At 38.3% G+C, this 18976-nt stretch overlaps 1 protein-coding gene across 1 annotated transcript; it reads right to left on the bottom strand.

Moving 5' to 3' along the window:
• Positions 1–1462: 1462 nt before the first annotated feature.
• On the bottom strand, positions 1463–15903 carry lrrn1 (leucine rich repeat neuronal 1). The gene is made up of 2 exons (XM_088338527.1): positions 15638–15903; positions 1463–4975 (listed from the first exon to the last, which is right to left on the bottom strand). Exon 2 carries the CDS (start codon positions 4826–4828, stop codon positions 2675–2677), a length of 2154 nt encoding a protein of 717 aa, XP_088194653.1. The 5' UTR covers positions 4829–4975; positions 15638–15903; the 3' UTR covers positions 1463–2674.
• Between the last annotated feature and the right edge of the window lie 3073 nt (positions 15904–18976).

Raw genomic sequence — 18976 nt, 5'->3', positions numbered from 1 at the left:
CCGATTTATTCCATGAAATAATTACAAATCTTTATCAAACAAAGTTCATTTAACATTTTACCTCCCTGTAAACCTTTAAACAGAATTATCTGGGGTTTTTAACAATTATTTTTTTCACAATTTTCTGTTTAATTGCAAAAAAACAAATCACAGTTTTTGTTCAAACAGATCCACTACTTGAAACTTTTTTTTTTTTGATGACTTTTCACTTGTATTAAAGTTATTTTTGGGACGAGTGATGCGGCCAATTTATGGAATTTTTCTAACGGCCGCCAGCGGCGCTCGAGTACAAAAGGTAAGATTTAGACCGCTGGAATATATGCGCCGAGGAAGACTGCAAATTCTTGGCTTGACTAGCGGCGAGAATTATTTCACTAAAACTGTCCGCATGCGAAAGGCAACTTTTTCGCATGTCTGCCAGTGGATCCTGACAGTGTGGGGCAGCATCGAAAAATCCACCATCACCAACAGATTCTGAAAAGCCGGCCGGAGAGGAGGGCACAGAATCAGGAGTGAATGGGAGCGTGGGATGGCGTCTATATGACAACGTTTCTTTCCGACACTGAGGAAGACTTTGATGGCTTCAGTTCTAAGGAGAAAGATGAGGACGGTTTACGGTAATTTTTACAAGTACGGTATGTTTTTTAACAGACCCGTTTACTGTGTTGCGAGCGTGTTGCTAGCGTTTTGCTACCTGTCACAGGCACAGTTTGTAATGAAAGTTATATTATTATTATTAAAGCTTTGAAAACTCTCTCGGTGTACTGTCTTTCTTTGTAAATATGTGTAACCATGTATAATATGTATTTGCAACTGCATATTTTTGTAATGTATTTATTTTAGAGACTTATTCTGATATGTTTTGTACGGGCGAATAAAAAAAGGGGCGAAAACCACGGGGGCTGACAGGAAGTGGAGTAAACATGAGAAGTGTTTGTGGACGCGGCGGACAATAGTGGATATATATTTTTCCCACCCTTACCTTTGGAGAAATACACTTTTTTTCTTGGATTACTTTCAACGGGACCCAGACTCTGCAGGCCTGCATCAAACCTTAAGTACCGGTATCATATTCCGTTCATTTTGCCAGCTGTGAATCTTGGACTGTGTACTTTAATGAAGGACATTCAGTTTCAATCGCGGGACTTAAAGTCGGGTTTGGGTTAATTTTATGTTTGTGTTACATTTTTAACGTGGGCGCATGCGGCTTATATACAGGTGCGGCTTGTGTAAGTACAAAAAACGGTTTTCCTCTTAAAATGTGGTGGGTGCGGCTTATAATCAGGTGCGCTCTATAGTCCGGAATTTACGGTAGTTGTTTTCATCTCATTATCATAATGTTAAACAAGATATTTCGTTTCAGCAGCATTTAAACCTCAATACAATACCATATGTTACACTTTACTTATACACAGTAACTGACAGTGGGAGAGAAATAATGTTAAAATCACGATTTGAAAAATAAGATGAGAGAACATTTTATTTCAGTAGTTCATCAATAACTGTGCAAACAATTATAAGCAAGTGATTGCAGACATTCTAGCAAGATAAAAAGTATTCAAGAAAGGTAGAAAGCTTTACATCACTTCAGCTACTTTCAGACATTCAGGTTTCTATTGCTGGTTCACGGTATTCGCTCCGTAAACAAAGTCTAGCTCAAACGTGATTATCAATGTACACATCGTAAACGTAACAGTTGATACAACATGACTTAGAAATCGCTAACATCAGCCGATAGACGGCCTATAAATTGCTTTTGTCCGTTTACTTTTAAATTCATAGATATATTTTCAGTGCACCACAGTCAAGAGGCAGATTTACATGGGAGTGATTTCATGTCGACCCAAAGGATTTCATAAAACACATGTACCGCTAGTGTAAATAGGGCATTTTCAATAATATTGTATTTGTAGAATTTGAGTTGCGATCCTGTTTTTAGCGTTCTCTGGGGGAGGCAATTTTGAATGTTGCTGTTACAGGATCAATGTGGCCCGGGGGCTCAACGAACAACCAATTACGGCACAACTGTTCTCTGAAGCATAGCCCCGATTAATCATGAGTATCTGAGCGACATCAATGGTTATGTTAACATGTAAGCAATAATCAAATTGGAATCAGAATATTGCCTGTATTCCCATTATATGAAGGCATGTGAACGCGGACAATAACACAAAGAAAATTTTAGTCCGACTGCAAGGTTTGTTATTGCAATGGCTGGGCTATACTTCCATTTTCCCGGTAGCTCGTGCATGTACAGATATTCAAGTACCGGTACTGTTTCCTTCATCCGAGATATTTTTCTGACCCTAATGCCCTATTTAAACTACAACATACTATTTTTAGGGAATACTTTGGGTTTACCTTCTGTTTTACTTCCTGTCAGGGAAACGAGCCCAACAAAGTGTGGCTAAGAATCAGTGACAATACTCATGCTCGTGTTCTCAAAAATTGGTATAAATAAAACAAAGCATCTACTTTATTCAGTAGGACAAAGCAGTGTCAAAACTGACACGACCTCAAAAGACAGTACGTGAAACTTAGGAGCCAAAAACGCTCAATCTGAGATCCAAAGAAAACAAAGTGTGAAAAAGATAAGGTAGTTCACTTTTACAGTACATGCACATATTACACTATGTGCTTGTGACATGTGTCTTCTCAAATATTATTGGCACTTTCACCACATGTAGTAGCTGCGTGTTGTGTCCACCTGGCTCGGTTTGCTCTCAGACGAGCCTTCTTTCTCTTTTTCACTATCGGCCTCCCACAGGTTGATCAGAGGGGGGTAAAGCTCATTCAATGGGATGGAAGAGGTTTTCTGCATGTACTTTTTCAGGGAATGATGATAGTTTTTCCTTTTCCAGCGCTTGGCGACGCACACGCTCAAGGATGCTAAGCTAACCATTGCGAACATGGTCCCCATCACGGCTGCTAATGCCACATTGGTGGCTTGGTCAGACACTTCCACGGCGAAGGCGGTCTGCTCCGTGGTGACGTTCACACACGACTTCTGCGTTTGTTGCTGGATGTTGGAGACGGTGAGGCAAACCTCGTACTCAGTCGCTGGTAGCAGATGAGTGAGGTTGTACTCGTGTACATCCACGGGGACTTTAGCTGTGTATGTAATATGCGGGTTGTCTATTTTCACGGTGGCAGATGCCCACTTGAGGTTGGAGGTCATCATGTTGGAGTTCACCTGCCAGGAGACCAAAATGGAGTGGGAGTCTGTCTGCTTGACATAAATTTTCATAAGCTGAGTGCTGTCCAGCAGAGTGCCGTTGACTCGGACGGCTGTCACGCGCGTGTCGGCTCCTTGTGAATTCTGAGCCACGCAGGTATACCGCCCGGAATCTATAACCTGAATGTTGGAAATTCTCAATGTCCCTTCGGGGCTGAGGTTGTACTTATCAGATAGGCTATCTGTCATAACTTTGGTCCCTGTTGGTGTTACCCAATAGATCTCTGGTAAAGGTATGGACACAGCTCTGCAGTCCAAGACTATGCTTGCACCAATGTCCACATTGAGGTGAGTGGGAAATGTATCATGGCTAATTCCTGGCAGGCATTGGCTGGCAAGGTTCTTCTGCATGACATCCTGTACATGCTTACCCCTAACTTCCGTCGGGGCTGCGCAAAACATGGATTGAGGTTCCATAAAACGGATTGCGGTCTTGTTAGGGCCCATCCATTGGATAACGCAGTCACAGCGAAAGGGGTTGCCATGGATGCTGATTTCACGCAGGTTGGGAAGAGATTCTATGGTGGTCTTATACAAGGAGTTCAATGCATTGTTGTTTAGCATTAGACTCTCCAAAGCTGGGACGTCACGGAAGGCGTGACTGTCGATGTAAGAGAACTTGTGATTGTTTGTTGCCTCCAGTTTAGTGAGCTCAGGAAGATGATCCAGAGCATAGCGCTCTATGTATACTAACTCATCCATGTTGTTTATGCCCAGCTCGTTTAGCTTTAGCATGTTCTTGAAGTCTCCCTCCTGAATCTTGCGTACTGGATTTTTGTTCAGATCCAAGAACTTGAGGCTAGGCAATTTTTGAAGGGCCCTTTGAGGAATCCTCTGTAGCTTGTTATCATATAATGAAAGACTTCCTAGCTTGTCAAGGCCCACAAAGGCATTTCCAGGGATGTCCCTCAAGTCCATCCCCGCCAAGACTAAGCTTATCAGGTTGCCCAGAGGCTTGAAGTTAAAATCCGTAATTCCACGAACAGGATTTTCCCCAATCATTAGGATCTCAAGATTCGGCGTGGATTCAAACCATTTGCTGCTGATGCTCTCCAATTTATTAGAATTGAGGTGAAGCCTTAACAAATTATGGAGTCCATAGAAAGCCTTAGCAGAAATAGTGTTGATCTGATTGTGGTTAATATACAGCTCCTGGAGATTGCTGAGGTCTTGCAGACCGTAATCGGCCATTTCCGTGATCCGGTTCTCTTCGAGATGAAGCGTTGTGAGCTGTGACATATTCGTCAGCCCGATATCTTGAATGTTACTGAAGTTGTTCTGGGACAGATCCAACTCCGTCAAGTTGAAAAGCTGCTCCAGCTCTTCACTGGTTCTTGCTATAGAGTTGCTTTGAAGCAAGAGAACCTGAGTTTCACTCGATAGGTTTCCAGGGATGCGCGTCAGGTGCAGGTCATTGCAGTCCACAGTGGTGGCATATCTGTAAGTGGACTGAGGGGTGAACCAAGGTCGGACCTCGCACACACAAAGCTGGGGGCAGTCATTACTTTGTGCAAGGGATATACTTGTTGATAACGTAATCAGGACAGCAAACATCTGGCCTTGACCAAAGCGCCCCAACCCCCATCTAGCCATGCTATAGGAGGGCTGCAAGTGGGGCAGATGACTTTTGAAGGGAGTACCTAACAATCATCAACCAGACTGAAAATGCTTTGGTGTCAAGAGGAAGCACTAGCAGGCAAAAATAATGTCTTGCTCAACTGGATGATGCTGAAGAATAACCTGTAAAAAAGCAAAAGAAGATAAATTAACCACAATCTAAGTTTCAGACATTTTACATTCAATTAAGAATCCACGGAATAATCAAACATTCTCAGAGGTGTGAGTGAACTTCTTTTGCCTTGTAAAAATATGGCTGGGCATTTGATAAAATCAATATGATTCATCCATTATCTGCACTGTTTTTCCTCAGTAGGGTCTATCCTAGGGCAGTGGGCAGGGGACAGAGAGATGGACAACTCACTCGCTCATTCACACCTAGGGATAATAAACCTGACATGCATGTTTTTGGAAGGTGAGAGGTGACCGGAGTGAACATGCAAATTCCGCACTGGAAGGCTGGTACCTGGATTTGATCCCATGACCTCAGAACTGTCCCACGGACGGTTAAGCACTCAGTCGCCATGCCGCCCAAATTAGATTCATTTGTCATTTTAAAAATTGTCAATTTTAAAATATGCTTTGTTGTGAGATTGAACATAAAAATATTAAAGTTTAAATTCACCTATTCAAAGCTGGTTCTGTTCATCAAACATTAGTAAGAAGTTGACTTTGCTGTTTGAGCAACTCAGCTACGGGTATGTTTTTTGCACGTGTTTTTTTACACTTTGAATTTTAATGTTCTGTTTAAACTTGTTCAAAATTCTTCATTATTGTTTGAACTTTTTGACTTATCCGTTTTAAACGCATTAAAATTGTAATGGTAAAATTGAGAATTTTTTTGACACTATCTCCCAATTTTGTATAACATAAACAACCGCTAACCCATTTTCCTTGTAAGGCAATAAATTATGCGCAGCATCAACAGTTTGAGACTGCAAGTCAGCTCATTATGATGCAAGCACAAAACAGCGCTGTGAACTACTTGGAAAAGACTCAAAATCCTCGAAGAGCTTAGGTCTATCCAGCGGACCCACAAGGGCTCGATCATTAGGTTTCCGCATTACAACGAACATCATTAAACGCAGAGGACATTCATGTGAACCAAAATGCGTACTAAAATTTTAATGCAGCAACATCAGTGAAAAAAATAGGACGGAATGAGAAAAAATATGTGTTCCTTGTATAAGTGTTAACTTCTTCAATAGATGTCCCTGATTTGAAATTCGACTGAAAAGTTCAAGATAAAGGGGAGTCCCATTGGTTTTTCAATGGTGAAATACTAGAAATACTACTTTGTCACTTAGACCAAGACCTTATGTGTATAAATCATCAGTTTAAAAAACTCAATCTGTTCCAATCATTTTCCGTGTATGGGTAAGTCAAGCGATGGATTGGATTTTAGACCGGCCAAAAGTCTATAGTAAGTCGTGATGAAAACGCTCATTGGTGGTAGATGCATCTGGTTGGTGTGATTTTCTATTAGTTAAATAAATATAACTTTTTTTTTGAAAAACCCATTTGATTTACTGTAAAAAACGTAATATGTCTGTTAAAAATAAACTTCAACTGGGCACAAAGATGAGCTTCACTGTGTCCAGAAGTGGTTGGTAAAGATAGATAGATAGATAGATAGATAGATAGATAGATAGATAGATAGATAGATAGATAGATAGATAGATAGATAGATAGATAGATAGATAGATAGATAGATAGATAGATAGATAGATAGATAGATAGATAGATAGATAGATAGGTAGGTAGGTAGGTAGGTAGGTAGGTAGGTAGGTAGGTAGGTAGGTAGGTCGGTCGGTCGGTCAATAGATAGATAGATAGATAGATAGATAGATAGATAGATAGATAGATAGATAGATAGATAGATAGATAGATAGATAGATAGATAGATAGATAGATAGATAGGTAGGTAGGTAGGTAGGTAGGTAGGTAGGTAGGTAGGTAGGTAGGTAGGTAGGTAGGTAGGTAGGTAGGTAGGTAGGTAGGTAGGTCGGTCGGTCAATAGATAGATAGATAGATAGATAGATAGATAGATAGATAGATAGATAGATAGATAGATAGATAGATAGATAGATAGATAGATAGATAGATAGATAGATATATAGATAGATAGATAGATAGATAGATAGATAGATAGATAGATAGATAGATAGATAGATAGATAGATAGATAGATAGATAGATAGATAGATAGATAGATAGATAGATAGATAGATAGATAGATACTTTATTCATCCCCGTAGGGAAATTCACACTTCCAGCAGTCTCCCTTGTTTTTTATTATTGTTGCATTTACTCTGTTAAATCTATTTGGGTACGTTTTGGCATATTTTGTATCTCTGGTGGTATTTTTATTTCACTATACTTTTTGCTTGTATTTGAAATGATTTTTGAAGAAGAAAGAATACTCTTACTCTGTTGTATTATGTATTATATATTATACATTATATACATTATACTGCATTGAAGCCGTTGCTTAGTAACTTAAAACACTTTCACGTATGTACGGCATTTCTTTAAGACCTTTGCTTGCTTATTTTCTCTCTGGTGAGAGCCACTGTGCGTCCTAAGCCCCGCCCCTTTTAAAGGGGCAGCTTCACATACCAAGCAGGTGGCTGTTTTAAAGCAAACCGGCAAGTGTGTGATTGGCCATGGATCCCAAAAGTAAAAAGAGTAAAATAACTCCACAGAATTTCAACTTAAACATTACTAATGTGATTTTTTATTTACTTTACCGTTTAAAACGGTTGCTTTATTATTCTTTCAATTGCATGCTAAGTTTTATTGAATTGTTTTTGTTGGCCATGTAAGGGGCCCATTATGCACCTTTGTTATTGTTTTTTTTCATACCTCAAAAATTTGATTTTTTAACTGTATTTATTTAATTTTATCAAAACATTTTGACGTAATTCAATAATAAACTTGGAGCGGTATCATACACCAGAGTAGTCACGGTATTCTACACAGGGTGTGCAGCATCCAACTTAGTCATTTGGACAATAGGCTGATCTAAATACATACAGCATGCGTTGCGTTTATTATAAGGCTTATATAAGGCTTTTAATTTTTTTTCCGGCTCCTGACAATTTTTTTTATTTTTTTTATCTAATATGGCGCTTTCAACTTTTTTCTGCCCACAGAGCCTGTTGAAAAAAAGCACTCAGGCTTTAAATGTGCTACTTGTGTTAATTTATTTCCGTCATTTAAACTTTCAAAATGTCATTGTCTATTAAATTACTTAGATTAAAATAATCATGGTTAATTCATTGTTAAATTAAAACATAATTTTTTTTGTTGATTTGATGGATTTTGATAATCTGATTGAATAGTTGTTTGTGAAAAATTAAGACGTTGCTACAGTTACTAAATAGTTGAATAGTTTTTTTCACCATGTACTTTTTTTACCTTTTACTCAAGTAATAATTTGGATGACTACTTTTTACTTCTGCTTGAGTATTATTATTCTGAAGTAACAGTACTTATACTTGAGTAAAACTTTTGGCTATTCTACCCCCCCTCTGACTGTATCTTTGCGGTGTGTCATCCTTCCCCACTTCCTTGACATAAAGCTTAGTAGCTCAACTTTAAGAGGCTTTACGGCAAGAGAGCTGACTAATTCTTCTATTTGGATTCTGCCTAGCAACCAAGGCCGGAAGACTGAAGCAGTCACCTTGCACACTCGGAATTCCCGACGGTACCTGAAGCTGCATTAACGATAGCAGCAAGTGATGCGCTTAATCTTCAAGCAATAGGGCTTCATAGTTTGTTGTGGTGGCTACTCGGACAGCATAAGGCAAGTGCAAACTTAAAAGTGTGGTGCATTGTTCGAAGTGTCCTAAAAAGGTGGAAATTCAATATTTTCTCTATTAAGTATGTGTTAAAATGCCCAACTGAGTTCAAAGAGATCTGCCTTATTTTTCGCCACACCTATCTGCTTTTATTACAAAGCTATGCGAGGTGGAACATATTAGGTAGGAGGAATGGGTCAGTGCTGATTGACATAATGCTTGTTCCTGCATGATGTTTCTATTTGCTAGGGTAGCATGAAAATGGTGAAAGTAAGAAGATACCTTCTTCAACTACAGTCCAAACGCCAACCCAAACCCCAAGAAAAATGAATATGTATTCATAAATGTATTCGTATGTATTTAAGAAATACATGTACTTGCACACGCATCATGAACAAGCTGATAAAGGCTGCAATGATGACAAAAGGCACTGAGTTCAAACGTTTTGAATTCTGTCAAGCTCTTTTGAAGATAAAAATGCTAAATTTTTAAGTGTGTCAGGTCCATTCAGTTTTGCATTATCGTGTATGAAAGAAATTAAATTTTGAAGTTACTCTCGTTTATTTTAATTGGGTAGACAATGATAGCCTTTTTGAAACTAATTATAAATAATGTTTTTTTTTAATATAATCTAAAAATAAGGGAAATATTTTATTTTTATCTTTATTTCTTAGCCTAGGCATGTATACCCGTCAGTATTGGAGCACATGTATAATGTTTCAAAATTATGTTTTTTTAGATAGTAAATATATATATCCCCGCGACCCTACTGAGGATAAGCGGTGCAGATAATGGATATATATATATATATATATATATATATATATATATATATATATATATGGATATAAGTCAAGCTGTGGTACCTCCAACATGACTTTTTGCAGACATTTACCAGAGCAGTATAATGTTATCTTTATTGTAGACAAAAATAAAGACATAATACAACATGCAATATAAAATAATATATATGAAATCAGTAGTAAAAAAACGTTATCGTGCATCCCTAATACCTGTCAACCTCAGCTAATTGCTCCTCTTATTAATGATTGCAATTCCCATTATTAAGCGATAATAGACCTTACAAACACAATGCAGCATTTATTTATTCACAGCAAGATAGACTATGTAGAATAAAAACAAATACAATTTGCGTAATGTAGTTTGTTTTATTTCTCCAATAGACAACACAAACAATTATTTCAGCATCTTCCACACTTGCAGTAAATGTATTGATTTTTCTTATACGTAGTAGATCAGAAATCAGTCTAACCAAAATAAAGTTATTTTTTCACTTTTCCCGTACAAAAATTGGGGTAGAGCTTTTCCCCATGGAGTTGGATTTGGAACAGAAGTCAAGGGATTGCCTTCAGAGCGCTCTGAGCTATCTTCTATTAAATTAACATTCGTCTCTGGTACCAAGAATAAAAATTGTGATATGGTGTGATCAAATCGAGTGCCTTTTTGCAAATCATATATACGTTGGTTCGGTGGTTAAGATACTGCGGGGCGCCACAACCTGGGTTTGATACCAATTGTATCAAACCACAAAATTTGATTTGAGAAAAATTTGAAACTAAATTTTACACAGAAATTAATCAAACATGGGTGCAAACAAATACAAAATTAAAAACATTTTATTCGGTCAGGGCTGCTCATTTCATCTATTGTGCTCTACCGGTAGATCACAGAGTTGTAGTACTGGTTGATCACAAGAATGTATATTCAGGGATTTGTGTTTGGAGGGACATGCTACCATGTAGCAGTCAAATGCAGAATCTCAGCAGTGCAGTGTTACCTATTATTTCTTTGCTCATTTGAAAGGAACATTGGCCATGAACTTAAGACTTGACTTGTACTGAGTAACTCTTTGGACAGTTACTAGAATTTTACTATTGTGTTTTATTTTGATAAACTATATTCCAAAAACATGCATTTCAGGTTAATTGGCCGTTCCAAATTGTCCCTGTGTGCCCTGCGACTGTCCCCTACCCACTGCCTGAAAATAGCTGGGAAGGGCTCCAGCACCCCCGCGACCCCACTGAGGATAAGCGGTGCAGATAATGGACTGATATTTGATTTATTTAGGTGTGCATCGAAAAATATTGTCGGCATTCAATGACATGGATTAGGAAGTTTATTCTGAATACTAGGCTGACCTTGAATTTTCATTCCATGTACAAAGAATCCTGAAACATTTGAAAATAATAAGAGTTTTTGCATTGAGCACCCATACTGTAGATCAGGGGTCTCCAACCTTTTTCAGGTTTTGGTTACTAATTAGAGCAAAGGGCACCCAGTTTGATATGCATTTCTAAAATAAGAACTTATCATGTCATTAATTTGTTGTAACTATTTTATTATCAGGTAAATTGTTGGAATAAGGGTTAAATAGACTCAGGCAACCACAAAAAAAACATTAATACTAGCAAATCACAATGACCAAACCCTGGTGAGCTATTTTCAGGACAGGTCCGCGGACCTCAGCAGTCCTCAGGGGGCACCCTGCTTGGGTTAGGGTTAGGGTTGCAGACCCCTGCTGTAGATCTATATGAAAAAAAATCCGAACAGCATAAACTGCTGCTCAAACAAACTTCATTACATCAACAAAGTCCCCACCCTCTCACGTGACTGTAAATAAATCTTAGTGCAGGAAGACAACAAGTACTCGATAACCATCAGCACCACTCGTGCTATTGATTTTACACAACTTAATTGCTTTGCTCACTATAAAGTGTACAGCTTCGGTGGACTAATGTGGAGAAGTGAGATGTGTCGAGTTATATGCAGTACTTTTTATATTCATATATGCCAGCCGTATAAGAAAAATAAATCTCAGAACAAAGCTCAAAAAGCTTGGCTGGCATTACGTAACGAGGTCGACGGAAACACACAAAGGATGATTTAATGTTTGATGATGGAGCAATGTTTTGCGGCTGGCCTGCCATCTCCTTTTGCTCATGTTTATCTATTTATGAGCCTTTGGGTGAATAACACATCGGGTAAAAAAGTTTCAAGATCGAGATTTCTCGGAACTAAAATAGACAGGGAATATTCAAATCGGGTCAAGGAAATCGATAAAAGTTATCCGTCTTTCAAAACTCAAGGGGTTGTGATTTCACTGTAAGAAAAAAACATTTTGAAATATTGTTTTGATTGCAAATATGAGATTGAATGTGTTTTTCAGAGTAAAATATCACTGTTCACCTAATTTAAATTAGTGTTTTTTTGCTAAATGTCCATTTTATTCATGATGCCGCTCACACACAAGTGTAGTAACAATAAGTGGATGGATACAAACCAGCAAGACATTTGAATAATACATTAAAAATCAACATGGTTTTGAAAATCAAAATTGGTAGAAAATGCTTCAAATCATTAGTTTTACTTGATACATTTGTATAATGTATGATTTTTTTTTAATGCAATTTATTTTCCAGTATTCTGAAGACATCCCTATTAGTAAAACAAAATCAAGCAATCGATTCAATGCGTCTCAGCTGGTGTCAAGGGGCGGGGCCAGCTGGGTGCCATGACGACCGTGCAGGACATGACATCAAGGGATTGACTGTGCGACCAATTTACCGACAAATGAGACCAAATTTACTATGCATGCATTTGTTAAAAAAAAAACCCTCTCTGCAATTTGTTTTAAAGCACAAAACTCCAAAATTGCAGCATTGTCTAACAAAAAGCGTATTCTACCACATCCTGTGCTGTGCGAGCACCGAAAAAAACTTTGTTCCGCTTGGTGCTACCATTAGAAAATACAGCATATAGCCCTGCTAGTTTTGAGTCTCCCAAACACCTGTTAACCGAAACCATACATCAGCAAAGGTGAAACTGCGTGAGCCAGATGGCACACAAACGCGTCTAACCGAGCGTATAGAAACAATCCTGTATTCATTTTTCCAATGTCTGCAGTGAAGCTCATTGGAGACAATCTGAGCTGGTCTGTAACTACATCTGTTGTTTCTGAGAACCCCAGCACACAAAGGCCGCTAATACCTTAGTCCTTCTTATATGAATAATGGCTAGAGGCTTTAGTCCCATAACCAGGCTTCCCCCACCGTTCTCTTATCTCTCGCCGCCTTACACCCCCTTGAGACCTAAATACTGCTTGGGCCAGGGAGGGGAGTTGTGGTTCTGGGTCCCCGTCAGCTCTGCTATCTCCTTACATGATTTCATTGAAATTTTGCCAATGTTTTAGTCTAATTTTGGTTTTTGAAACATTTACCTGATCCTGATTTTAGTCTGTCAAGTTTTAACTGACCATAAGTCAAGCATTTTAAGTCTTTGTTGTAGTCCAAGTTGACACAATTTGTTTGTCTAGTTATGATAGAATAAAACATAAAATTAAACATTTTAGTGGAGTTTCAGTCGGGACAATCATAAAAGTGTTTTTTTCCATCTGATCTGAAAAAGTCTAAATTTAGTGTGAGTTTTAGTCCAATTTTAGTTTATTTGTGAGGGTTTTTTTTGTCAGCGTTGTTTCATTTTTATTTAGTCCAAAGTGACATCATTTTTATTGACAACTTTTGAAATTTTAAATTTTGAATGAAGTTTTATTCAGAATAATCACCAAACAATACATCACCTAAGTCCAATTCCAGCAGGACCCTTAACTTTTTATTTAGCATTTACCAAATCCAGATTTTGTTGTTTTAAGTTTTGGTTGACTATAATACATTATAATTATATTTTGGTCCGTCTAGTTGGAACATTAAAAAAAACACCTTCTTTGTGGTGTTTTATTAAAGGAAAATCATCTGGTAATACCTTTCTGTCTGATTTGAAATTAGTTGTATTTAGTCTAATGTCAGTCCCCATGTTTTTGTGTCAGTCTCAACTTGCTTTTATTTAAGTTGCCACAGGCTTTTTTGTCTAGTTGCGGTTTAAAAAACAGGTTTAGGTTAGTTGTATTCGGGACACTGATTTTGACTTTTTCTATTATTTGTCGGCCCTTAATATTGAAGCCTTCCATTTAATCTGAAATGGGTTAAATTTTGTCTCGGTTTAGTCTAGATTTAGTCACTCTTGTTAGATTTTTACAACATGTATCAGCCTTTTCCCATTTTGAAATATTTTGAAAAGAAAATATTTAACATTTCTATATGTTCTGTAATGGTTACATTTATGCAACTTCATTTCATTTGTCTAACAGAAAACCTTATTAAAAACTCAATATTTCTTTTAAGTCATGACAATATATTGTCACCACATCATTTTTATATTTCATCTAATCTAAATTTAGTCCTCATGACATTTTCATATTGGTGTCACGGTCGCCTTGGTGACCAGTCTGCCCCGCCCTCTGGGCAACAGCTGAAGCAGTTCCACTAATTGTGGGTCTGCTATTTAAGGCTGCATTGTGGGCTCTGCGGTGGCTGGTTCATTACTCTTATACACAATCCCGGTCTGTTATGCTTGTCATGTTTTAGTCTGTTATGCCATGTCCTGTGAGTTCGTGCCGGAGGAACTCTGTATTGTTCTGTTTTGCCCCGGAGTATTGGGCGACTTTTATTTTATTAAATAAAACTTATGGATCGTCAACGCATTTGAGTTCTCCCTTCATGCCTCCTGCCTCCGTTCTGGTCCGGTCACCTTCCACGCCACCACGCCTCGTGACAATTGGTCAGTGAAAACAATGAACAAATAGACAAATCCACATGTGGATATTTTTTCTTTTACTTTAAAAAAAATACATTTATCAATGAAGCAAAATGTCAATAGTCAAGTCAAGTTTATTTGTATAGCCCTTAATCACAAGGAGTCTCAAATGGGCTGCACAGACTACAGATTATTGAAAACTACAGACTATTAGTACACCATCCCCTGATCTAAAACCTACATGAGGGCAAGGAAAAACCTCAACATGAGGTAAATGAAGAAACCTTGAGAAGGGACTGCACATGAGGTGATCCCCCTTGCAGGATGACCAGGCTGCAACGGATGTTGCAATAATAAATAATAGATATTGTCAACATGGAAAATATAGAGTATAAGTGTGTTTTAAGCCTAGATTTAAATAGGTTTAAGTTCAGTTATCATTTCGTGAACTCCATTTTTGTTTTGTTATTTATTAGTTGAGGGGGAATCACACTAATCTCAGTCCTTGATTTTGTTTATTAAAGGCAGTTTTTTTATTTAGACAAAATTAATTAATCCATGAACCAAAATGTCAATAGCGTGAATTCTCATCAACTAATACAATGGAGACAAATATGGAGTTTGCAACCTATTTTCATTCCTGTTATTTTTTTATTAATGGCAGATGCATTTGATTTAGCATTTTTTTATAAATGTAATACTTCTTTTTATCATCCTGATTGAAGCTCACGCCTGCTTGCTCACAGAACTCACCTAATTAATGCGAGCATGTCGAGGGAAATATATCGCAAAATAGAAACTACATTAAAAAGGTAAAGTGGAAACTGTCCCATTGGAACAATTAAACGAGGGTGAAGCCATCAGGGATCACAATAGTGCAACAGCTGCAGCAAGCAAGCAAGCATCCTAAGCCATAATGGACCCCCTACCAACAATCCCCCCCATTTAGCATCAAGAGCATCATCTAGAAAGCCTCTTGACAGACCAACTTCTTATGCTTTTAAAATGCTGCAGACATCTGCCCGCGTCCACGTTGTCATTAACATGCAAATCACACGCGGAGACCGTCTGTAATTCCAGCGGGCGTTGCAAGCGCTGCAAAAGACATCAAAGTTTTGCTTTTGACGCATTGCCGAGTCGGCATATTTAGTTCAATCGACCCATCCCGTTGAAAACTTGCTACTTTAAATAATAAAAAAGTCTGACTTTGTTAAGTAATGCGTCTTAAACGGTGAGCTGTTTAGTGGCCATGCCCTTGAGTGCATTCTGAATAAAAGCTGAGCTCATTGTCGCTTTGGCATTGAAGGAAATTTTGCAATGAAATAATAATAATGATAAAGAAACAAAATATTCTCAAAGCGCGATGATCTCACCTTGTTGTCATTAGAGTTCAATGACATTTAACGTGCCGATCGAAAAGGGCAACGCGTAGCCGCAGAAAGAACCCCCGTCCCCAAAAAATAACGTCACTGGTTGCTTGGTCAGAATAAAACCCGAAAAAGACGTTTATTCCGTGGTGGGGCTGTTGCTGATGATGGTGGTCCAACCCAATCAGTCCCGGGGCTGCATTTTGCTCTTCGGAGAGATGACCAAGCCCGCTGCCTGCTATCCTCCACACAACAACGGTCGCCCCGCGATACACTTGTCTCCACCAACTAGCGATGGGTCGTTCGCGAACGATAGGACTCTACTTGCCGACTCTTGGCGGTGAACGACGAGAGACGGCTGCTTATTGATTGGGAGCCGGCCATTTAAGAAATATTTTCTTTCTTTTTCTCTTTTTATCCTTTGATTACTCTTTCTATCTCCTTTTCTCGGTTTCAATCTCTCTCGTTATCCTGTTTTGTTTCCTTCTTCCCCGAACTCTGTTTCTCTATCTCTCACTGTCTGCCTTTCTCTCTTTCCCTCTTCTCAATTTTCCTTTCTCTTTCTCTTTCTCTCTATCCCTCTCTTTCACATCTCTTTTTCTCTATCTTTTTCTCTTCTTTCACTGTTTCTCTCTCCTTTTCTCTATCATTCTGTATCTTTTGCTATTTTTCTCTATTTTTCCCTCTTCTCACTTTCCCTCTTGCTTTCTCTTTCTCTCTTTCTCTCCTTCTATCATCTCTCTTTCTCTCTATCAGTTTCTCTTTCACTCTCTCTTTCTCTATCATTCTGTATCTTGCTATCTTTCTCTACCCTCTTCTCACTTTTCCTCTCTCTTTCTCTCTATTTCTTTCTTTCACTCTCTCTTTCTCTTTCTCTCTCGATCATTATGTATATTTTGCTCTTTCTTTAGCTTTCCCTCTTCTCACTTTTCCTCTCCCCCCTCTCTGTCTCTGTCTTTCTCCTATATATATTTATATATAATGAAAGAATCTTGTAAACCTATTGTACATGAAATATATCAGTTTTTATTATAAATGGATTCAGTGGTACCTCTACTTGCGAATGTCTCTACATACGAAAGTTTCACGTTACGAAGTATCTGAAAGGGAAAATAAAACTTCTTGTTAGAAAGGCGTTTCAGGATAGGAAGTCAAAAATACAGCACAGTACGCACTGTTATTTGCCACTCCCAGAGTTTCCTGTACGTAAACAAACTGGCTGCATGTATCCCAGCATGATCTTCATGTCACCGTCACAGTTCAGAGTTCAGAAACGAGGAGGAGGAGGGGTTCTAGCAAAATGGCGGAGAGGATGCTTTATTCCTCTTTGTTTTTTTTTGTTTTTTTCAATAGTGCCTCTTGTTTGATGTTTATTGTGTGGTAATCTAATTTTAACATGTATTTGTTTTCATGTCCTGATGCTCTCCTTATTTATTAGAATAATATCGTACTGTACCTTTGCGGTGCTAGAACAGATTATTGCAATAACATTCAAAATACGTCTCTACTGTTAGGGAAAAAACTATATTACAAATGTAGCGTTTACCAAATTGCTCGAATTAGTTATCTGACTCTATTAACCAAACACAAACTTCATTTTCCTAACAATGCATGCTCGTTTCTTAATTTAGGGAAAAATATTGACAAGAGACAGGCATTTCCACACGGGGGCAGATTTATTTTCTTAAAGTATTTAACTGAGTGAATTCCATCGAATTTAGCCGAATTATTGTCGAATTAGTATAATTCTTCTTCGTCGAGCCTTCCTCTCACGATCTCCGATCTGCTCTCCTATCTCTGCTCTCGTTTCCTCTTCCGTCATCAGTCTTTTCAGACGTCGGGGCGTCGGCCACCGCCCATGAGCGGGCCAGGAACTCCCTACGTGGCCCCCACCTGGTCGCCACCTCGTCTGACCAGTGCATCACGAAGGCCCCTCCCATGGGGCGGGTCAGGTGCCAGCTTCACCACCTCCTCACCGAAAGGCGCCGCCATGTCTAAAAGACTCACACCAACAAAGCTTATCAGAACAACTTCTTCAAACAATGTCTGCTTTCCCGCGTCACAGATGCTCCTCCGGCGTCCGCCCTTGTCCCAGCTCTTGCTGTTTTCTGTAAACATCATTCTTGTCTAGGCCACACTGACCCCAAACATTCCCTGTGAAAAATCCCCACTGCATTCAACAAATGTAATTTGTATAAAATTATATTAAATCCCTTATAGCCAAGTAAATAAAATAAAAAATCCTTCACTACTTACTAAGTTTTGAGGTTACGAAGATACTCCCGGAACAAATTCAATTCGTAAGTAGAGGTACCGCTGTATTTTAAATGCAAACTACATGTTCAAACTATATCAGCATCTTTAAACTTAGATTAACGTTCCTGACATTAGATTGAACTTCTTGTTTTAAGAACAAAGTTCAAGTTGACGTCCATGAGAAACCGCAAGACCGTGGTTGAAACAGAACTAGGCAAAGAACTAGAAGTTCAAGCTCATTATCAAGAAACCGCGAGATGATGGTAGAAATAGATGTTAGGCGAATTTTTGAGAAACACTTAAAACGGGATGTGACACTAAACTCAAAATCTGAGAATTGGGTGATAACACGCAAAATGTGTGATCAATGGCAAGCAGTAGACTAAAATTGCAGTACCCTGTGGACCTATACAACGCCCCAGAAACAGTTATAAGAATCTTGCTTCAGGATGTCAAAGTCAAACTATTCCTAGGATTGTCCAATTAAAGAATTGTATTGCAACGGTCTCCAGAATATATTTTGCCTATGAAAAACGTTCTTGAGAAGCATTTCATCTCCAGCCTTTGATTTTACAAACATTCTCCTCAGCCAAAATTCAACAAACATGCAAAAGATAATTCAGAAACCTCAATCTATTTTTACTGTACATATATCTATTGTTCTATTTCCTGTTATCTTTCTCTCATATTCTCTCTCTCTGTCTCTCTCTTTCTCTCTTTCTTTTCCTCATTCTTTTTCTCTCTCCATCCCTCTCTATCTTGAAGACGCTCATGACTGGTTAATATGAGTAGGGTCACCTCTCTGTTGTTTGCTAAGTACAAACCAGGGGTTTTATACAAAATAAGCTATATTGGACCAAAAAAAAACATGTTTGGAACACAAAAAAGAAGTTATATATAACCTTATAAGGAAGGCAAAACAAGCTGTACTGTTTATTAATACTTTCATTTGAAAACGTTTGATATGTTTGTGTCATGTTTCTTCTCCTACATAAATCATATCATTTTCCATTATCAAACATTTTTGAAAAAGCGCTTGGGAGCCGCTAGGGAATGTCAAAGAGCCACATTTATTTAGCTCCAGAGCTG

This window comes from Urocampus carinirostris, chromosome 6 (genome assembly GCF_059441175.1).
Source record: "Urocampus carinirostris isolate Australia breed hairy pipefish chromosome 6, RoL_Ucar_1.0, whole genome shotgun sequence".
NCBI lineage: Eukaryota > Metazoa > Chordata > Actinopteri > Syngnathiformes > Syngnathidae > Urocampus > Urocampus carinirostris.
This window is presented reverse-complemented; position numbering and strand designations above follow the sequence as displayed.